Source organism: Vigna umbellata, chromosome 7, assembly GCF_029865625.1.
Source record: "Vigna umbellata cultivar VRB3 chromosome 7, Vumbellata_1.0, whole genome shotgun sequence".
Lineage (NCBI taxonomy): Eukaryota > Viridiplantae > Streptophyta > Magnoliopsida > Fabales > Fabaceae > Vigna > Vigna umbellata.
The window spans coordinates 25,280,779-25,303,656 of NC_142171.1; the positions used below are offsets into that span (position 1 = coordinate 25,280,779).

Below are 22,878 nucleotides of genomic sequence, written 5' to 3' on the forward strand. Positions count from 1 at the left end.
AACAATGAAGAATTTCATAATATCAAAAAAGACACAATATTACAACATAATGTCAAAATTCTCTCTACAGATGCAATGCAGTAGAATTACATTCTCAAAAGCAATATTACAGCAGAAGAAACTCAGAGATGGATGAAACAGAAAGTCAGAGAAGCCAAATTTTTTCCTCTTCGCACATGGTGAAACAGAAAGCCAAGTTTCTCTATTCTTCCCCCAGCGGCGTGGCCCGGTCCCTCCACTCCTGCCTCGCCACCCCGACGAAGCCTTCACCGGCTTCTGTCCCGCATGCCTCTGCAAACAAGGTTTTATCGGTGGAATCGAAGGGAAATGGTGAAAAGGAGAAGAAACCCTAACGGAGGGTTTAGATCTATGAATGTTTGAGGGCAGAAGGCTTACCGTGACGATGAACGGCGACTTGCGGCAAGGGATGAACGCGGCTTGCGGCGTGCCCTGAGGTTGGGGTTTGGTGGAGAAGAGAAACTGGAGGCGAGAGGCCGAGAGGGAGAGGGCGAGAGGGCGAGAGGGGAGAGGGCGAGAGGGCGAGAGGCGAGAGGGAGAGGCGAGAGGCGAGAGGCGAGAGGCGAGAGGCGAGAGGCGAGCGAGAGGAGAGGCGAGAGGCGAGAGGCGAGAGGCGAGAGGCGAGAGGGGAGAGGGAAGAGGGCGAGAGGGCGAGAGGGCAGAGGCAGAGGGCGAGAGTGCAGGTGCGAGAGAGAAATTCGTGTTTTAACCTAGGGTATTGCCTCGGTTAAATTTAAACCGGTGTCTAATTTCAGAATATTACCTCGGTCAAATTTAAACCGGTGCCTAAAGCCTTTCAGTCACAGGGAATTACCTCGGTTCGCCTTTTACTCGAGACAGTAAAATTTATAGGCATCGGTTAATATACAACCGAGGCATATAACTACTCAATATTTACGAAAATACCACCGCATTTTTATATGCTTCGGTTTTAGTAAAACCGAGGTATATATGGCGCGTTAAAAAGCGCTTTTTTTACTAGTGTGGTTATCGATTTTAGTAATCCTTAAAATAATCTTGGTCCCTGTTTGGCTTTTTAGAAGTAAGCAATTTCATTAGTTTCTATAGATTGTTGTTCCCCACACAATACAACTTTCACAAACCTAAAAGAGTTTATAGTTCTTCAGAGGTTATTGGGAGCTTCATTGCATCTCCTACAATTAAACAATTTTTGGTCTTGCTACAGATATTTTGGGAGGTTAATTAAAGAATTAAAAGAAAGAAATTTATAGGAATTAAATTAGAGCATATTAAAAATTAAATGAAAATTTACTTTTAGCAAAGAAAATTAAACAAGTTAATAAGTATACCATATTAATCTTGGGTAGAGCGAGACTATATATAATAAAAATTTTAACATGCATTTTTAAAACGGCACTTACCACAGACTATTACACATTTTCTTATCTTGATGTTTTAATCTGATTGCTTGTGAATATATATGTAGATATAGCTATACGCGTAGCCTTGAATTTGGTGAGATTCTTAAGAATCTGTTGGAATAGGGTTAGGTGCTCTATGTCTAGGGCAAGTTGTCCAATCTAGGATTTCGTTTTCTTATATTTTGTGGGGTCCTTTTTTTTTTATTTTGGGTAATGTGCTTACTTAACTATATTTTATCTCATATATAAATACATATTATTTATAATATAGTTTTTTTTTTATCCAACCAATATCTAATGAAAAAATGATAATGATATGATATAAAGTTTAGTTATTTAAAAATGAAAATGAACATCTTAGAGTGAAAATATATAAACCCTTCGAGAGATAAATTTCTATTTAGTATCCGGTTTTAAAAATAAAAATATTGGATTAATAATTAAAAACGAGGAAAGGTTTAAATATTCAAATATGAAATTTTATCGTATATGATTATTTATATTTTATACCTTTTATTTTTTTATAAATACACATCCATATATATATATATACACACACGGAAACTAAATGAGGTCATGTTTTGTTTTCCTCGTCACAAAAATTTCTATGTTTTAAAGATTCTTGTGTATTAATAATAGCTCATCTAGTAAAATTTGGCATTTTCCATCCTTTGTCCAACTCATCAATTTGACACAGAATCTAGTGAGTCATTAAATTTCTTCTATGTGCACAGTTCACACTATCTGTCTTCTTTCATAGTCCCTATCTTTCAACCAAATTGTGACCTTGGAGGTTACTAAAAACAATAGCTATCACTTATTGCATGAAAAACACGATATAGTCTCTATTTGAATTGTTGGTACATAGAGAGACACATAGGGCACATTCATCGGCAAAAGTTTGGATCATGTTGGAACATTCCACTGCCACATAAAGACAATATTTTTTACTTATATTAATTTTGTTAGAAACTGAAAACTTGTGTGCAGGTTTTTGGACAAGGTTGCTATTAAAGAAGACAGTACTAGTTCCAAAAGGATATCGCTGACAGTAACCCAAGTAGAAAGGCTCTAAACTTATCTTTGGTATGGCCCTTATATGGCTCGTGACACTGATTCCAAGCACCATTTGGGCATAAATCAACACTCTTTTTGTGAAACAAGGAACCACTTTGGACAGAAACCTTGGACCTCATTTTAGAATTCCTTCAGCCTTTCTTGGAAGCTTTGTGACACTTTCCATGCTTCTCTAAATGCAAATGTACGATCATTTTTTGTACCGTTTATGCGCCAGAAAATTGGTCATCCTAGAGGAATCACATTGCTTCAAAGGCTTGGGATTGGATTTCAATCAAGATCATAGCCATTGCAATTGCTTATGCAGTAAAAGTTAGAAGAATGCATGTTATCAGTGCGAACCACGTAGTTGGACCTGAAGATATTGTCCCCATGAGTATATTTTGGCTGATGCCTCAGTATGTATTAATAGGGATAGCATATGTGTTTAATGCTGTTGGATTACTAGAATTCTTCTATGATCAATCCCCTAAAGACATGCAGAGACTAGTGGGATAGGTGTTGGGAACTTCTTGAACAACTTTTTGGTGACAATGGCCGATAAAATATCAGGAAGGGGTGACAAAAAGAGCTGGATAAGGAACAACTTGAATGATTCTTACTTGGACTACTATTATGGGTTTTTGTTGGTCATGTCAAGTATCAATTTGGTGGGTTTTTTTTAGGTTTCAAGTAGGTACATTTATAAGAGGGAATCAATAAGGGTAAAAGAGAGTCTTTGTGTTCAAATGGAGGGGAACCAAACTTTGGACGTTTCTCTTAGTTTACAAGTGTGAAAACTAGCTATTAGGGTTCTAGGCCACCACAAATAACCAATAATGTGATATGAAGCTTAAACTTACTTCAGATTCTACTACAAACTGATGAATGATTCTATATTGAATTTAATTGGTTCCACCTTTAAGTGAAGCTGGAGCCAAATAAATTCAGATACACAAGTTTATGTAGAATTTATGAATGTATAAACTAATATCTTAGTATTCACCACACCATGTGTGCTATATTGTAAAATGTTTGTGATGTTAGTATTCTCTTTTTCAGCTTTTGCTGATGGAATTTCAAGTGAAAATGCAATGTTTGTCACTTTATATACCAACGAAATGTATCAATTACGAAGAACACGTTGGATTACATTTTTTACAAATTATTTTAATTTGGTGATGAAAATATCCATGTCCTTCGCAATGATACGATCTAAACATAATACAGAGACACAACGATGAAGCTTGTGTATAGTTTAGCGTTGGAATCAGCTAACACGAGTATATTGCTTGAGCAATCAAGGGATTGCTTTGCTATTAACGTGAAAAAAGGGAATCATCTCAAAAACCAGACATCTGTAACTTGAACTTGAATGGTATCATAAGTTCACAGAGACTTTCATGAAATTACGTTGAAAAACTTTGTAGCTAGAAAAATATTTTGAAAGAACGATACTTTCTTTTCAGCCTTATAATTCTAACCTTAAGATCCCTGAAAATTTATCAATTAAAAACCATACAAAGCGAAACAATATCTTTGAGAGCTGGTCTTAAATCTTCCTTCACTATATTCTGGAATTCTAATGTGTCACCGCCAGATTTCATCTCAACCAAATGGAAAGATGGAGCGACTTCAAATATTTCAACATCAATGAAAAGCGGTTCTTTTCTACCTGCCTTTGATTTCTCCAATTTCAGTAGCCCTCCATCCTTCTTAATGATCACCATCCTCAAAACATTAGATCCACCAACCCAATTTTTAAAATTTTCTCCTTTTCAATCACCTTAACGACAACACTCTCCCCCAGTCTTGAGGTCCCTTGCATGGTAAACCTTTGCAAAGTTTCCTTGCCCTAATAGTTTCCCAAATTCATACTTCTGCATCAACACATTCCCTATTTACCCCATTCTCAAGCACAAACCCTCAGACACAAAAATAAGCACCCCGATTCTCTCTCCGATTTTTCTAACCTTCAAATAAAAAACCACCAGCACCAATTCTAACACGTATTACCAACACGATAATTGCACCACTCTTTCACTGGAGTCCTTCAACCTCCACGAGAAGCCACCAAAAACACGCGAAACGCAACCAAAAAATGGCTTCAGAGAAGATGCTCAATTCAAATGCTCTCCTTGAGAATGAGAAACAAAAAAACCGTTAAAAAAACGCATATACAAAAGTTCCAACGCAAATATATACAAAATAGAATGCAATTCCCTGAAACAATATAAGACATCACAAAAATCAAAACATCATCATTCACAAGCTGTGGACTCAACCACATAATCATCTTCAACCAACAAAAAAAAAGCATAACCAAATGAACCTTCTAAGTTTCCCTCGATCGATCGACCAGACAAAGAATAAGATAAAAAAAAGGTTTAGGAGAATTGAGCTGAATTAAGACATTGTCAAACCTAAGAAGATAACAGAAAGGTTGTGAAAATAGATTTAGAAAAAAACTGTTCACATTCTTTGGTTAAGAAAACAAGCAGTTTGTTTTTGCTGCAATTCGTGCTCTAGATCTATTACAGGGAGGACAAATGCTATTGAGACACTATTATTGGGTATAATCCATGTTGGTTGCAATCCGAATTGTTCCTTCACTTGTACGTAGTGGAACTTACGTGACTGTTACCCCCTATCATAGTGTTTTGCTAACTTTTCTCTCAAAGGGAATTAGGGATACAAAATGACTTTCCCCTTCATTTTTGTGGGGAACCCCAATTTGATAACTTGGCCATTTATGGCTATATTTTGACCTATTTTATGTAGTAGATATAGTATGTAATATTATGAATAACTCAGACATGATTAAAACTTTTTCCCTTGCTGATTGCCCCATTTTATTTGCAGGGAATTGTGACAGAGGAGGATGGAATGGAGTCAATAGCTCATAGATTTCTTTCTGCTGCTGTCAAGGTACAAATTATCCATATCATTCAATTTTGATGAAATGATTCTGCCTTGAAACTATTACTATTCTATTACTATATATTCTATGGTTTTTTAACATTCACTACATGTATAATTACACTCAGGCAAGTTTCCATCTCCATCTCTACTAATATGTAAATACCAGAAACTTGTGAAATCTACTATGTATGGCAAAACATGGACATGAAACTAGAGTTATATTCCTTCTATGTAAAGTTGAGTTTTTTCTGTATTTTGAAGTTGAGGGATATTACATAGGGTAAAGATGCAGAGACAGGATAAACAATGATTTGAATCCAAATTCCATTGATTTTCTTCAAAGATGTAGGCTGAGTGGTATTTTAGTTTTAAAAGGTTGAAACGTATAGTGCCTCTGCTGTAATTTTTGAGGGGTGATATCTTATTCTGGAATCATCGTTGTTAGTCGTGTGGACCCAGATATTGCTCACAATAAACGCTAAAGGATGAATTATTTAAAAAATAGGAGTATAAGAAAATATATAAGAAAAAAGGCACATGGATCATATAATATAGGAGTATTCTAATTAGTGGTCGAGAAATTGAGTTATACTTGTCCATTTGCATTAAATACTTGAAACAAAGATTGGTACTGTGATAATATCCTATAAGGATATTCATGGTGCATAAAAAATAAGTTAAAAATTCATGGAAAAAATTGAACCATTATTAAATATGAAATTAGCTTCTTTTTTTATTCATGGAAATTACATACATCTCAAAAAGATTACTACAACTCGTACACTCTTTACATGAAGTTAGCTTAAAGTCGTCTTTTCTACCTGTTTTTGAAGTAAAAAAATATATACAAGTGATAGTTTTTAACTTTATATTGTTCATTATATTTGGAATGAATATACCCTTTGATATTGTGAAGGGTAAGGGTCCTGTTATATTTGATCCTATTCACACAGATGCCCAGGTCAATCAAATGAGATAGTTTGTTCCTGAAGAATCAGTTCTATACATTGGTGAAGCACTGACAATATTGAGAAAAGAGGTCTGACTGGTGCTATGTTCCGTTGCATTTCTGTTTTTGTTCGTTTTACACCCCACTTCCTTTTTATACCTGAAATATGCATGTTTTGTCCAATACCATAAAACATGAAATTCTGTATATTTTGTGATTAAAAGGGAATTCTCAGTATTTTAAGGATGTTAATTGGTTGGGGGCTGTAATAACATGGAATGATGGAGAAAGGTGATTAGGCATACGTCATGTGGTACTAGGGGGAACATATAATATTGAAACTCAGAATTATATATTTTATTGAACTGTCTACCATGCTGGTGGTATTAATATATTGGGTTAATCTTCATTTTCCGTTTGCATTATAAAGTTGTTTTATGTATTAGTAAATAATGGAGCTTCATGGAGACCCAAATATCTTGTTATTGTTTCTTTATCATTATTTTGTGTATATCATTGAATGCAGAACTGTTGATTGCATGTGAATGATACAGCTGCAGTTCTTGGTTTTGTTGGGGCACCGTTCACTCTGGCATCATATGTGGTTGAAGGTGGTTCATCTAAAAACTTCTCAGAAATAAAAAGATTGGCTTTCTGAGTCCAAGGTAATCTTCAGCCATCTTCCCTTATCATTCAAGCTCACTAAAGTTGTTGCCCATGGAAACTCGCTTACATTCTTATGTTTTAAATCCGTTTTTTTCAGCATTTTTGTATCCTGAAATATACTGATCAATCCAGATGATTAACAAATCCTTAAGTTGGTCATTAGTTAGAAAATTAGTTCTGGTTGAAATGGAAGAAATTAGTACGGTTCATGTTACCATAATTGTTTAGGTTTTTCTTCAACTCTATTTTGTGTACATTTCCAAAATAAATTTTGTTCATTACGATTAAAAACCAATTCTTAATACTAGCAAATTTGCACTATTTCGTTATCTCGTATCACTATAAAACAGTGATTTCTCCACAGATCCTGCACTCTTTACTGCAAAAGTTTACAACGTCAATGGTAAGATACATTCAATACCAAGCTAGTCCAGTGGGCAACAGAACTTAGTCCAGTGGATTTTGAAGAATTCAGTTTGCCTTACTTGAATCAGATTATCGATGCTGTGAAGAAAAGCCATCCAAATCTCCCTTTGATCCTGTATGCTAGTGGATCTGGGGGCTTGCTTGAAAGACTAGCCTTGACAGGAGTGGATGTAATTAGCTTGGATTGGACAGTTGATATGGCTGATGGTAGGAGGCGACTGGGACCAAATATAGCTGTCCAAGGAAATGTGGACCGTGGTGTTCATCACTGATAGGATAAATGATACTGTGAAAAAAGCAGGTAGAGGGAAACATATCTTGAATCTTGGTCATGGAATTAAAGTAGGTACGCCTGAGGAGAATGTTGCACATTTTTTTGAGGTTGCTAAATCACTCCGATACTAACCAGCCAACTATGATTAATTATTATTTTTTTGTTTCTCTTCAGCATGTCTGTTTGATTTTGATTCTCTAGTGAATTTTTTCAGAATAATTACATATCCCGTATTTTCTAATTGAAAGAAATTCCCTTGGTTAATCTGTCATCTAATTATGAATAGAAGCCAGGGATATGAACAATAATGTATGTACATTGCTTAATACTTTACAGAGTTAGATCAACACATTTAAATAAGTAAAAGTTATCAGTTAATCCTTCAAAAAAACCTTAATTTTTAGTCTTCCAAAACTAACAGTGGAAGGATAAAAAATTAACAGTTTTTTTTAAATAGAATGAATAAAATGTATCTTATTTTAAAAGAGGGATTAAAAACAAATTCGTTTGATAGTTTAGAAAAAAAAAACATATTTAATCCATAAAAGAATTAAGATTTCCTCAAATTGATCATTTATAATCTTGATTCCATCTTTTAGAAAAAAAAACCTTAATTATTTGTCGTCGCACTTCATTCTCTATCGTTTCCATCTCCATCAGTGGCACGAAGGATCATTGGAGAAGACGCAGTCATCTCTCCCGACATAGCCGCCAAGACCAATGATTTTCTCCTCTATCCTAACCATATTTCCATCCATGCTTTTTAATAAAGGTTAAACCCTTTAGTTATTTCTATTTATGTAGGTTTTTTCAGTTCGATCTATGTCATTTTAAAATCTCCAGTCCTAAATAGTGTTAATTTGAATCAATTGAGTCTTTAAATTAGGTTAACAAGGTTAAGTTTTTGCTGAGGTAGAAAGTTGACGTGTCAATATTTTTTATATTGTATATTTCATAAAAATCCAGCTTCTATCTCCCTCCTCTAGTGTCTACCTCACCTGCTTCTTTGGGTTTGGCTCCTGTGCCTCCCTCGACGAGCTCTCTGATGAGGAGACGTTCCTCCGCGAAGACTCTCGCACCCCTGGCCCCTACCCTACTCCTCGACTCCCCTGCCTCCGAGATAAAGCACAATCAAATCCCTCTCCCACGCTCCATATCCGTCAACAAAGAGGTGGTTTCGGGGTCTGTCCCGTCATACGCCTTGGAGTCGTGCCTTGGGGATTGTGGTCGGGCAAATGCGATATGTCATGCGACGGTGCAAAGGCTGCCGGGTCGGTCACTAGAGGGTTTAACTGTGCAGGGGTTTGACTATGATTCGATATTGGGCAGTGCTGCGAGATGCCGATAGGGTTCGTGCAGATTCCCGTTGGAGTGGCCCTCTGCTCAGCGCGCTGCATAGTTGAAGTTTTTCTTGGAGGATCCTCTCAAGTACGATTCCTTGCTGTCGTTTTCAACAAGAATTCTCTTTTTCTATCTCTTTCTCCTTCGCTTTTTTCTTTCTTTTCCAAGTTTCTTTCCCTACTTTTTGTTGTTCCGATTTAGGGATTTAGGGTTTGTTGTTCTTGAAGAAGGCTGAAAGAAGATGGATTAGCGATGGAGGTCTCTCGCGACGATTTCGTCGACCGTTGAGTGGTCTTTGCGTGGCCGTGAAGATGAACAACAATGGTGTTGGCTTGATAGTGTGGCGCGAATTAGGGTTAGGTGATGGCTTTGGGTGGTCTGGCGAGATGAGCATTGTGGTTGGCCGTAACGGTGAGATGGTTGGCGGCAAGACTACGGTGACGGCACCACTGACGCATAGCTTTGCCCCCATGTAATTAGGATTTAGGGTTAATTTAAAATCCACCAACAAACCTTAATTACATTTTACATTAAAAATCTCTAATTTTAAATTATTAAATATTCTTAAATTCCATGTACAGAACTGTGTGAATGCCAAGTTAAAAAAAGCTAGTCACATAAACATCTCAGGTCAACAATTTAACCCCGTTAACCTAATTTAACAACAAGATCCCAATCGATTTAAATTAATACTATTTAGAACTCAATTGGAGATTTAAAAAAAACAAAGTTCGAATTGGACAAAAACTTACATAAACAAAGATAACTAAAGGAGTTTAACCTTTAATAAATTAGATTATTTGGTTTATATTTTCCTCGAAACCGACTTATCCGAATCTAAACTATCCAATTAGTTAAAGGACAGACGTAGGTTTTAAATATTAAATTCGGATGGTACTATATTTGTGATATTGGATCCGAAAGGGATCCAAAGTGTCCGATGCTCTCTCCCTACAATCCAGATAACTTTCAGCAGTTTCTATCTTTTTCTATTCTTAGTCAATTGGTGATTATTAACATTGTATTGAATGTATTGCATTTAATGAATTTTCTTTCTTTTTTTTCTTTAAAAGGTAATATGTCACTTTGTCCACCTGAGGTGTAAAGTGGACCCAAGTTAGCAACCAATCACTAATATTTTGTCTTGTAATTTAGCTGTTTCTTTATTTTTCATCATATATAGTTCAACTCATCTTTCCATTAGAAAGTCAATTAATTTAGATAGAAAATGGTTTAATAAAGCATTTCATCATATTGTAGATAAAATTAATAAATAAAATTTTAATAAAACAATAATCTATGTTTTGGCAATATAGATTTTTTAATAGTTTTTTATTTATTTAGTAAGTTATTTATATTTTGAAAATAATTTCTTTTAATGGAACTTATATGTTTTTTTATCTTAATATTGTTTTACTTTCCAAACCTTGTTTGATTATTTTTTTATTATTGTTTTCCCCATAATATGTATAATTTGATGGTAAAAAGAAAAAAATACAACAATTTTATCGCTCGCTTCATCTTTCAGGATGTCCGAAAAAGATCCAATAAAGCTAGAGCTTCAATCTATTGAAGTGGAGAAAAAAGTTTATTTTTTCTTAAAAAAGAAAAAAGTAGTTAACACTTTACACATTCTTTTCTATCTTAATTCCCAAGTCGCACAGTCTCTCCAATAATCCTTATACGAAGCCAACCCCACAGCAAAAACAAAATAGTACCCTTATTCAGCATAACTTTTTTAATTATATATCATTAAATGTATATGTCAATAGAGATAAGAAAAAGAAAAGGAAAGAAATATAATAGATAATCTAACGTGATAAAAAAAATTGAAAATATTATAAATGTACAAGAGTTAGATATATTAAACAAAAGTGAATATAATTGTTAAAAAATCTCTGTTCACAAAAAAAAAAATCAATTCATACCTAAAATGAATAAAGATTATGTAAGTAAAATAAATAAAATGACAAAATGAGAATAAAAATAAAAATATCAATAATATACATTCTACAAATATTTGTAACAAGAATTATACAAATGAATGTTTATATATTACACGACTACAATCAATATCATGAATTGCTTAATACTGCTGAAGAATTTAATTGGTAATCTTAAATAAATATAGTTTTCAAATAATTTTTCATTTAAAAAATTTGAAACATTATCAAAGAACTGGAGCATTAAATCCAGAACAATGACATGTTAGGTATATCATTACAGAAATTATTTATATTGGATATCTCACTAAAAAGATAAATGGTCAATGATCGCACGAACGAAAACATGATTAAACGAGCCATTCCCTCTTTACTTTATTAGGACCAAAACCCCACACAAACAACAGAAAAACAGTGTTCTTAGACTTTAACCAAAGGGCTTTTACATACAAACAAACAAAACAACCACAGCTATCACACACTCAGATAAAAAAATTGTATGACACAGTAGAAAAACAAGAAAAAGAGAAATTGACATGACCACCACACCAAAACTCTTACACCAGCCACTACTTCTTCTTCCACTCCAAAACCCCTTCACATTTCGCCACCCTTAAACCCAGCACCACCGCCGTTGTTTTCCAATTCGGAAAACAACACATTATATATTTTTATTTAACTAATTTCTGTAGGTACTCGTAGCATTACGAGTATAGTATACGGTATACGCGCCAAAAATGGGTTGCACAGCATCGAAGCTGGACAACGAGGAAACCGTGATGCGCTGCAAGGAGCGGCATCGTTTAATGAAAGATGCTGTCTATGCGCGCCACCACCTAGCGGCAGCGCATTCCGACTACTGCCACTGCCTCCGCCTCACCGGTTCTGCACTCTACACTTTCGCCGCCGCCGAACCCCTCACAGTCGCCGAAGACACCCCTGCCGTCCTCCTTCACAAAACCACCAATATTTCCCAATCGTCATCACGTCCTCCTCCCTCCGCCGCCGCTTCAGCTAGCCCTAAACTCCCTCGCATAGTAACCTCCGGCGTCACGCGCCGCCGTCAACAGCCGTCGAGACTCCCTCACGTTCTCTCCGAATCGAGCCCCTGTTCGTCGCCTCGAAGCCAGTTTTCGAACTTCTCAGCCGCTCAACAACAACCTGAACCCATACCTACTTCACATCCGCCACAACCTCCTCTTCCCGCCGTCACTCGCCGCCGCAAACCGCCGCCGAAGCTCCCTCACATACTCTCCGAATCGAGCCTCTTCTCCTCGCCGCGAAGCGAATACTCGAATTTCTTCGCCACCGCGCACCAAGCTCAATCCACGCCTACTTCACAAGCCTCTTCCGTTTGGAATTGGGAGAATTTCTATCCTCCTCCTTCTCCTCCAGGCTCCGATTACTTTCGCCAACGCCAAAACCACAAACTGCAAACAACGCCGAATTTCGAAACGTCGGAATCGGAATCTGAATCGATGTACAATCCGTTCCGTTCAAACTCTCAACGCAATCGCAAAAATGATAACAGTACAAACATCGATTCACAAGAACAAGAACAAAAGGCAGAACCAGAGATTTCCGAAACAGAAACGGAATCTGAAGAGAAATACTTACATGAACAGGTTCAGACGGAGCGCGAGGAGGTTCGGTGCAGCGAGTGGGAGGACCGTTACAGTTCCTCGAGTTCGTCTGAGCATGAGGAAGGAGGCGTCGGAGTCACCTCACCGTCCAAGGCACAGTATGTCGCCGGAGGCTATGCTCCGGGCGCGAAGAACAACAAGGTCAGCGATGACGTGGCGGAGGCGAAGGTAGCGGTGAGACATAGGGATTTGAAAGAGATAGTGGAAGCGGTTAAGGAGAATTTTGAGAAAGCTGCAGTGGCCGGAGATCAGTTATCGGAGATGCTCGAGGTTAGCAGAGCGCACCTTGATCGGAGTTTTAAGCAATTGAGGAGTAAGGCTTTCGTGTTCTTCAATTTGGCTTCTGTGAAAGTGCGCCAAAATTTTAAATTAATTCGTTTTAGTCAAATTTTTTAATAAACTCATAAAATATATTTAATTTAATTATTAGTTTTATTATTAATTATAAAAACTTTTCTTTATTTCATAAATATCTCATGTTAATTCTTACGCACGTTATTTATAATTCTTAAACATAGATATTAAAAGTAATTTTTTCTAATTATGAATTTGTCAATGATACTTCTTCTCTAATGCTACAAAGAAATATAAAATTTAATTTTTATATAATTAGTTTCCTCATAATTCTATAAAACATCGAATGCAGAAACACTTTACCATTCAAATAGTGTACTCAGCAAGTTAAGCTCGAGTTGGACCTCTAAACCGCCGTTGGTGGTTAAGTACCGGCTCGACGCCGGTTCGTTGGACGGACCGGGCGGTTCAAAGAGCCTGGGTTCCACTTTGGAACGCCTTTTGGCTTGGGAGAAGAAGCTGTATCAGGAAGTGAAGGTAAGTTTCTGATTTGCTCCGGGGTATTTTTGTCTTCTTACAAGTGCAATTTTTTTATTGCTAAGAAGTTGCGCAAACCATAAAGAACTTAGATAAATCTTTTCATTTTTAAATATCTTAGTATTTGATTTCGTATAGAAAACATAATGTAATAGCTTTTGATTAAAATATTTTTAAATTATTTAAAACTAATATAAAATTTAATAAAACTTTGGTGGATTGACAGTGGGACCCATGGTACTTGGATAATTATTATACTTGATGGGTTCCAACGAGCCACTTCAGTGTATTTGACTAAATTGTGCATTGTTTACTGTGTCCGTATTAAATGTCTAAAGTACCCCTGTGTCTAAAAATGTTAAACTTATAATATATATTTTAGCCAAAATAAATTCAATTTAAAGCAAAATAAGATACGAGTTGTGCATCACGTGTAGAGTGGTTTCTTTTACTAATTCTATGAAATACTTTTTTATAACATAAAATCAACTTACAAAGATTAAATAACTAAAAATTTTAAAAAATATAATATATTACACTAAAAATAAATTATATTTAAACCTAACTCAATTCCAAAAAACAGTTTATAAGATGATATTTACGTCCACTTGTATATTATAAATATAACTTTATTAATATGTTAAGAAGTTGACTCTAAATCTAATTTAATCTTATAAAATAGATTTACAGAATGAAATATACATTCACTTATATATTATAAATTTGCCTTATTTTTATATTATAAATCGAACATATTTCGATACGAGAATTTCAATAATATTAGAGAAAGAAAAACACAAGAAAAATTGTTAAATTCAAAAGGAGTAGATGCCTAAATTTTCGCCACATGTGATTCACAGTTCACATTGTGATGAATTGTTGGTTGTCCAAAAGAGGGGCAAAAATGTTGTCTTATAAAATTATACATGTAATATGTCTGTCTAAAAATGGATAGAAAAGTAATGTATAGATTGTAGAAGATGTTGGATGTTTGAAAATTTTGATTCATGTGTAGTGTCTTAGCTTAGGGTGTCCTTTAACCAAAGTGAAGTGAGGTGGTTGGTGAAGTTGCATTTACTTTTAGCCAAAATGGTGGAGTTTTGGAAGATGTGTGCTGATGCATGCTGCTGTATTTTCCTTGCTCTGCATGTTTAGGCAAGAGAATGTGTGAAGATTGAACATGAAAAGAAACTGTCAGCTCTGCAGAGTCTAGAATGCAAAGATGGTGATGAAGCAAAGCTAGATAAGACCAAGGCTTCCATAACAAGGTTGCAGTCATTAATTGTTGTTACATCTCAAGCTGTATCCACCACCTCAGCTGCCATTAATGGCCTTAGGGATGCTGATCTCGTTCCTCAGCTTGTTGATCTCTGCCGTGGGTATGTCTGCTCATTATACAATTTCTTCACTGTTTATTTGTGCTCATGAATTAAAGGATAATTAAACACTGTTTCCCTTTTCAAATCCTATAATAATTATATTACGGTTACTTAAGGATTTTGAAGGTCTAATAAATTTAATAATGCAATTTTTTATTTATTCATAAAATAATATAAAACATATAGTGTGGTGGTTGAAGCAATATAGCTTACTGCTATAGTACATCACTTCCTTCCTCAGGCCTGCATAAGTAGTGCATGTGCCTCTTGTTTGTACCAATTTTCCAACTACTGCCCAGCATCTGTAACACAGTCTTGGCCCACTACTTTACCTGCCAAAATCTTGTGCCTTTTTAAGACGTTAAGGCTTCATACATTGGTAAAAATTATTTACTGAGGGGTCAGAAATGTTAAAACAATTATTGTATTAAGATAAAGCCCTTAGTATTGTTAACTGTTAATTAACTGTTTGACATGTTTCAAGGGAGAATTTATTAGGTAATTCTTGATCACCACTTATACATGGTTCCAATCAATCTTCATGTCACACATAATCAAATCATTATCTTACCTTAAATTTACTATATTTTAATGGATTTACACGATACTAATTAGATTTGAATCTAATCACACAAGAGATTGACATCATTCTTTATCCAAAACCTTAAGATAATGGATTAATGGATCTTTCATTTTTCTATTCAACGTGAAACTTGGTTTCACACTTCGATTTTCAATCCCATGGACCACAGAATGATTATAAGAGAATCAAACAAAAATCACTTACCTTCTGGTACTATTTCCAGATCATTAGTAGGGGCCAATTATGCAAAATATGCATGAAATTGGAGGATTCAAGGAAGCATATGGAAGCATGATTCTTGGTAAAGAACAGTGGTTGTGATCATATCATGTAGTTACAATCCAAACTTCAGTAAAAGTTTGATAACCAAGTTGTTTAGGCATTTTTATAGGTTCCTGTGACTTGTGTTTGTTATCACTACACATGTTTAATGCAAAGAAAACATCTTAATATATTTATTTAAAAATGTTGTCTTCTTTCCTTAAAAAGAGGTAAACCTTCACTCTAGTTTTACAGGCTTTTATATTACTCTTTAAAACTAAGAAAATGTTAAATAACTACTTCCGTATATGTTAATATCATCACTTTAGTCACATTTTTTTAATAGCAGACTAGTTTTACATTGTCAGGACTTTCTTTGATTTCCTTCAATGCAGAAACTAAAGTGATGTAAATTGAGAAACTAAAAGTCACTGAGTAATCCATAAAAAATGTCAAGCTGAGAACTCAGCTAAAATGCTGTAAATCATGTTACATAGAGGCTGCATAAGCATAAAACTGTCAGGAATAATAAGTGAGTCTAAATCCATGGCTTCGAAGTTTTGAGTTAAAAGTAATAACAATATTTTATGGTTCCAAAGTTTTGAGTTAAAAATAATTGTGTTGAAAGTGTATGTTAACCAGAAATAAAGTCAATTTATAGTATACAAGTGGATGCAAATCTCATTTTATTAAGTTAGTTTTGTGAAATTAAGTTAGACTTAAAAGTCCATTTCCTGGTATCAGAGCTACGTTGTTTGTGATATTAATTATATACTAAATGCAGAATCATGTATATGTGGAAATCAATGCATGAGTACCATGAAATCCAAAGCAACATTGTGCAGCAAGTCCGTGGGCTTGTGAACCAATCATCCAAAGGTCACTCAACATCTAAATCACACAAGCAGGCAACAAGGGATCTTGAATCAGCTGTGTCAGCTTGGCATTCCAGTTTCTGCCGCCTGATAAAGTTTCAACGTGAGTTCATCCTTTCTCTGCATGGCTGGCTCAAGTTGAACCTTATTCCAGTAAAAAATGACAGCAGCAGCAGCAGCAGCAACAATAACAGTGAATCATCTCATGTGTTTTCTTTCTGTGATGAATGGAAACTTGCCCTCGACCGTGTTCCGGACACAGTTGCTTCAGAAGCAATCAAGAGCTTCATCAACGTTGTGCATGTGATATCAGTGAAGCAATCTGAGGAGCTGAAGATTCAGAAGAGAACTGAGAGTGCCTCCAGGGAACTTGAGAAGAAATCTTCATCTCTGAGAAGCATAGAAAGGAAGTTTTACAACTCGTATTCTATGGTAGGCATAACACCTCCTGAGTCTGGTCCTGCTGATGGACAAGGCTTGGATGCAAGAGACCCTCTTGCTGAGAAGAAACTGAAACTAGCATCTTACCAAAGACGTGTTGAAGATGAAATGGTGAGGCATTCGAAAGCTGTTGAGGTGACCAGAGCTATGACACTCAACAATCTTCAGACTGGTTTACCTGGAGTGTTCCAGGCAATGGCAAGTTTTTCTTCATTGTTCACTGAGGCTCTTGAGTCTGTATGTAGCCATTCACGTACCATGAATTAATTGTGAGTTGATGGATTAATTGTGGCATTTATTCAAAGGATATTTTCTTTTTGCAATCACATACTTTTTATTCTGCCATCTCGTAGGATGAAAGATAACGAATGAGTTTCTATTATAGAACTTTATATTCAAAATTGTATCATAGATTTCAATTTCAAAATTTTAAGTACGACTTCAAATTACTTAATCTAAAATATATTATAGATTATATGTTTTAGATTGTATAAATCTAGTATCTAAAATACAATTTCACATAACTTAATTCGAAGATAGTTTAAGAAAATTATTTCAAATTATCTAATACAAGTTACTATTAAAATAATAATAATTATTTTTGTCTCAATAAAAATAAACTCTCGTTTAATAACAATAATAATAATAATTTTTTAAATAGGTACACAATTTAATTGTTTACTCGTACGGTTTTAATTATAAATACTGATGTATCATCATGAACTAATGGAATTAACACAATTAGTCTAAGAAAAATAATTGAAAATACGTTTTATTTATTTACTTATTTGTGTGGGTATAGGTTCAAATTTTTCTTGCCTTGTGATCTCATATTATAAATCAGTGTATATTCTCTATTAAACTAGCATCCTTAAAAAAATAAGAATATTGTTTTTAATCCCTAAAATTTATAATAAATTTACTTTTGGTACCTCATTTTAAAAGAATTAACTTGTAGTTTCACACATTTAAAAATATATGATTTTAATACGCACTAAATTTAAAGGACTAAAATTTTATTTTTAAAATTTTATTTTTAAATCCTCAAGTTTAATATTTAGGGACAAGTTTTTTTTTTTAAAAAAAAGTAAGAGGCTGAATTTTCTTTATTTGAAGATCAAAACAAAATCGATTATAAATTTCAGAAAAGCAAACAAAAAAAAAACATCTGGTAGGAAGGGTCTGAAGGATAAAAGACAGGTCAATAAACTTTAAAAAAATATTATATACTTTCATCTTCATACAAAATTATAATATTTTCAATTTAAAAATGAAAATTTATCCATTTTTATCTCTTTTTTTCTTCTTTTCCATTCAAACATACTTTGACTCCAGTCTAGGTTTGTTATGGTAATGTCATTGTCATCGATAAACCCTGTAGCAGCTTTCAGAAACATCCATGTTTTCATGAAAGGACCATAGAGAGAAAAATGGGGCATGAGCAAATTGTGACAAGGCTATAAAAAGACTACATTATATTGACAAGTCCCCTTTCATCCCCAAGCAAAGAATCTATCACACATGCAGCACAAATGTAGTAGAGGGGACCAAAAACAGACCATGAAAAGTAGTGATTGCATCATTAAATGGAGAGCCTGTTTGTCAAATGTGGTCCTCATTTTGCTTTTCTGAATTCTAGAACAATCTTCATTCTAACATCCATTCAATGATTTCATACTTTTATCTTGCATCTGTTGTGTTCTACACATGGGAACTCTGGGGAAAACAATGCATTTAGATTGAAGGTTGTTTTTCACAATACAAAATTTTACCAATCTTTCAATGTTCTTTTTTTTTTGTAAACAAAAAGTACATGTTATGATGATGTAACCAAGAGTTAGACTTCATTCATGTCAAGGTATTGTAGGAAAAGTATCATCAAATGAAGTAAAGTAGTTAACATTTTCATATTTTGACAAGAAAAGTATGATTTTGTTGTATGTTAAATGACAAAATGAAGGAACAGCACACAACAATGCCATCAGTTGAACCTGAATCCTGATAACATATCACAAATCTTGCCCAAAAATGTGAAAAGGATTATAAATTTTCATAAGTATTTAAATTCTGTATAGAAACACTACATTATGGATTATGCATAAGAATTGAGGGATCAGACAAGGCGAACTAGTGAAGAACCTAATCTAAACTTGGGGTATCATATTTCCAACTGAAATGGACTTTTACTACAAGGAACCAAAGGTAAGCTGAAATAACATGGTAATGCTGGGCAGCACCCATGGAAATGACTAAGAATTGAGAATACAATAAAAAGCAGATTGAGGAATCCGAACTAAAAGAACTCAAAGTCCAGATATTTACCCCCAGACTTCATGTTGTCAGTAGTAGTACCAACTATCCTCTTACTAGTGCTGCCAAGCCCAACAGCATTATCAGCTGGTCCAACCTTCCCTGGTAGTTCATTTTCCACCGGTCTCGGCACTTCTGGCGGAGTGCTACACCTAATCAATGCCCAGTTCACGCCTTCAAAGAATGGGTGCTGCTTGATCTCTGTTGCACCCCTTTTAACCCCTAGACGATGCTGTGGCTCCTTCACTAGCAAGCCACGGATCAGATCCCTGCTGGCATAACTGGTTGCAGGTGATTCGGGAAACCTGAGCTGCTGGCCTACTACATTGAAAAGTGTAGCACGGTTTCCTGACCCTTTGAAAGGGGTTTTACCATATAACAGCTCATGCAAGAAAATTCCAAAAGTCCACCAATCAACTGCACTTCCATGACCTTCTCCTTTGATAATTTCTGGGGCAAGGTACTCATGAGTGCCAACAAAGGACATGGATCGAGCTGCAGTAGGCTCCGCAACAAGCTCTGGAAGGGTGCTGGATGGCAATCCAGGATCAGCTCTTGGCTTCCTTAGCTTCTTGTTTTTCTGAGGAAACAACCGAGGAATAAAACATGCAGGTTGGATGCACACTGATGATGGCTCAATGCATGCAGGTTGCACACAAAATGCACCACCAGCCCGTTTAGAAGGATCGCCGTCATAGGATGATCTAATAAGAGTAGGTGACACGGCACATCTGAGGGAAAGATCAAAATCTGATAGCATAATGTGACCATCATCTCGAACCAACACATTTTCGGGTTTAAGGTCTCTGTAAACCACTCCAAGCATGTGAAGATATTCAAGAGCAAGCAAGACCTCCGCAGCATAAAAGCTATATGTAGAGAAAATGACACCGTAAATACTTATAGTGATTGTGTGCCCGGAATGAATTTATTCAACAGTAAAGGCATGCTATGAAGAACAAGATGATGAAACACCATTTGTGTGCACAAAAAGCAACAAATTGTAAGGCTAATTTCCCCAATATTATGTCTATAGTTTTAAAGCAAGAAAACCCATTTTTTGTATAAAAATGCTACACAAAAAAAAATACTCTTGTAAGAGTAGCACTTCAGCAAGATACTTGTTATACATAGTTTCCTGAGTGGTAAGCAGATCCAGCTAACAATGCTAGATAGACACATATGAGCATATTTCATTAAGAAAATGCATTTCAAGATAACTCATGCAAACTAGATGCACTCAACTTAATTACATCTTTATTGTATCATTGATTATGAATATGATGCATGAATCACTTAACATGGTCGAATGAAATGAAGCAACTGATTCAAAACTTCACAAAGATTTAAACAAAACAACCATACATAGAAGACATACAACAAAAGCAGCTATCTTTTCTTGAAATATTGCAGAGAGGCTACTGTTCAAGGGAGGGATTCTAGCAGTAGAGATCCAAGTACTTCGTTTAGTGAAGAAATCACATGAAACACATTACCAATGCAGTTGCATAATCCAAATTATTCTTATATCTCAACAAAGTCAAGACAAGAAAGAAACAAGAAATTAAAAAAAAATGTTTCTCTAATTCATAAAGATCGAGAAAAAAGATTGCAAACATTAGTTTCAAAGTGTCTTTTTAGCATAACATGAATTAAGAAACAATAAATCAAAAAGAAGTAAAATAGTTTTTTTCTCAAACTCTCCAAATGCAAAAGGATTAAGGAACAGGAAAACATTATCGTAGAAAATTATCATGACGGAAAGTAATTAACAGCAAAGAACTCAGGTAAAGAAAAGCAACTAAGTAAAACATAAAGCATACCGTGCTGCATATTCTGAGAAATGTTTCCCAGGTTGCCGCTGCCTTAAAGTGTGCAGATCACCGCCTGGACAATATTCCATCACCAAACACGAGAATCTGTCAGTCTCAAAATGAGTATACAAAGTTGGTAGAAATGGATGGTCCAGCAACTGCAATATCTCCCTCTCTGTCTGTGCTCTAGTCAGCTTCTTTCTGCTTGCAAGGGATGCCTTATCCATAACTTTCATTGCAAAATAACACCGAGTTCCACTCAGTTCTGAAAGATATACACTTCCAATGTCACCACATCCTAGACGTTTGAGTAATCTAAAATGACTCATGCCCAGAATTCCATCCCGCAATCGGATGGCAAGAATAGCCTTCCACCTAGGATCATTTCCTTTGTGAGGCTTATTGGCACTACCAGTTATGTTGCTCCAGTTGCTGTCATCGCTGAGGCCACTGCTATCACTTGCCCGGCTAGCACTAGTTTTTGCACTCTCCAGTGAATCCCCCCTTACACTCCCTTTAGTACTATCACAGTTTCTATCTAAACTAAGCATGCCATCACTAGTCATTGCATCACTCCGATATGTACTAGCACAACTATTAACAATGCTCATCGCAGTGACAACACCAGTACTATCAATACTGCTGAGTGGACTGACATTGCCACTTGGAGGCAAAGAAGCGTCCCAAACACATTCTTTTTCCTCAGCATCAGGAGGTAGGAGAGAGTTCTCAGTATTCTGTGATGCCCGAGGACCCAGAAATGCCAAGTTCCCTATGCCATTTATTTCTTCAACCAGACTTTGCTCAGGGGTAAGAACAGCTGGATTTGGTTTCTTTGCAGGAACACGAATTGAGAGATCTTCCAAAAAGGGCCCTTTGTGGGCAGGCTCTTGATCAAGCAACCAGCCTCCGATTTGTTTTGACCTATCGGTACATAAACGGTTCTCATAAGATCTGTATCAACAGGCTCAGGGGGATGACTAGCACCAGCAAATAAACTTGGACCACCATCCTCAAATGAATAGCTGCTTTCCTTCAATGTATCACCATCAGGCACAAACTCCTCAGCTTCTGGCGAGGAGCCCTTTCCCTTCCATGTCATGGTGGGCTCAAAGGTGAGGGACTCCTCAGAGGATCGACCATCAAATCCCATATCTTCTTGTACCAAATATATTCGTGCATTGGTTAACTGGGCCACTTCTCTAATTGAGGCCAGATGTGAAAGAGGGACATGCACATCCCTTGTTTTGGACAATTGATTCACTTCTCTGAGTGAAATCCCAGCAGCACCAGAAACCTCCTGCCGATTATGTCTCTGACCCGGCTCTCTTGCAGCAGATGTGTGTGCTTTCGATACCTCAACAAGGATAGGCAAGTTCCGTGGAAGTAACTTCGGCTCAGCAACCCTCTCCATGTCACAATATCACATAACATCACACCAACACTTCCAGTTACCAAGCCCCTGCAAAGAAAACCATAAGTTCATTCAACAGTAGCTTCATTACTTCAACTTGAATTCCAACAAACAAAACGGTGAACATAACCAAGACAAGTTTTAGCCAGCCACCAAAACAACGCAGAACCAAACAATGAACGAATCAAGCAATCCTAGTTTACATATCATAGCTAAAAGGCACACCCAGCAAAGAAATGCAACATATAGAAAGCCAATAAACAATGATAATTGCGTGAAGCGCTAGAAACAAGAAGGAAAAGCTACTCATAGTAGAAATCATAAAATGGTACTGGAAAAAACCACCCCAA

At 35.8% G+C, this 22,878-nt stretch overlaps 3 protein-coding genes and 1 pseudogene across 3 annotated transcripts; 2 read left to right on the plus strand and 2 right to left on the minus strand.

Moving 5' to 3' along the window:
* Positions 1–5,038: 5,038 nt before the first annotated feature.
* LOC124836025 (uroporphyrinogen decarboxylase, chloroplastic-like) lies at positions 5,039–7,866 on the plus strand (annotated as a pseudogene).
* A 3,419-nt stretch (positions 7,867–11,285) lies between these two features.
* Positions 11,286–17,344, plus strand: LOC148195557 (nitrate regulatory gene2 protein-like). Its single transcript, XM_088095574.1, has 4 exons — positions 11,286–12,933; positions 13,267–13,451; positions 14,607–14,830; positions 16,459–17,344. Exons 1-4 carry the CDS (start codon positions 11,715–11,717, stop codon positions 17,255–17,257), a joined length of 2,427 nt encoding a protein of 808 aa, XP_087951700.1. The 5' UTR covers positions 11,286–11,714; the 3' UTR covers positions 17,258–17,344.
* A 1,664-nt stretch (positions 17,345–19,008) lies between these two features.
* LOC148195558 (serine/threonine-protein kinase D6PKL2-like) lies at positions 19,009–21,744 on the minus strand. The gene is made up of 2 exons (XM_088095575.1): positions 21,124–21,744; positions 19,009–20,169 (listed from the first exon to the last, which is right to left on the minus strand). Exons 1-2 carry the CDS (start codon positions 21,723–21,725, stop codon positions 19,284–19,286), a joined length of 1,488 nt encoding a protein of 495 aa, XP_087951701.1. The 5' UTR covers positions 21,726–21,744; the 3' UTR covers positions 19,009–19,283.
* Positions 21,745–21,895: 151 nt separating this feature from the next.
* On the minus strand, positions 21,896–22,528 carry LOC148195559 (uncharacterized). Its single transcript, XM_088095576.1, has one exon. It carries the CDS (start codon positions 22,526–22,528, stop codon positions 21,896–21,898), a length of 633 nt encoding a protein of 210 aa, XP_087951702.1.
* Between the last annotated feature and the right edge of the window lie 350 nt (positions 22,529–22,878).

Excerpts from the sequence above, each read along its gene's own strand:
- LOC148195557 (XM_088095574.1), top strand. The coding sequence starts at position 11,715 with ATGGGTTGCACAGCATCGAAGCTGGACAACGAGGAAACCGTGATGCGC. Across the intron at positions 12,934-13,266 it reads GAGTTTTAAGCAATTGAGGA|AAACACTTTACCATTCAAAT; the intron begins GTAAGGCTTTCG and ends CATCGAATGCAG. Across the intron at positions 14,831-16,458 it reads CTTGTTGATCTCTGCCGTGG|AATCATGTATATGTGGAAAT; the intron begins GTATGTCTGCTC and ends TACTAAATGCAG.
- LOC148195558 (XM_088095575.1), bottom strand. The coding sequence starts at position 21,725 with ATGAGCATTGTTAATAGTTGTGCTAGTACATATCGGAGTGATGCAATG. Across the intron at positions 20,170-21,123 it reads TTCTCAGAATATGCAGCACG|CTTTTATGCTGCGGAGGTCT; the intron begins GTATGCTTTATG and ends CTCTACATATAG.
- LOC148195559 (XM_088095576.1), bottom strand. The coding sequence starts at position 22,528 with ATGGAGAGGGTTGCTGAGCCGAAGTTACTTCCACGGAACTTGCCTATC.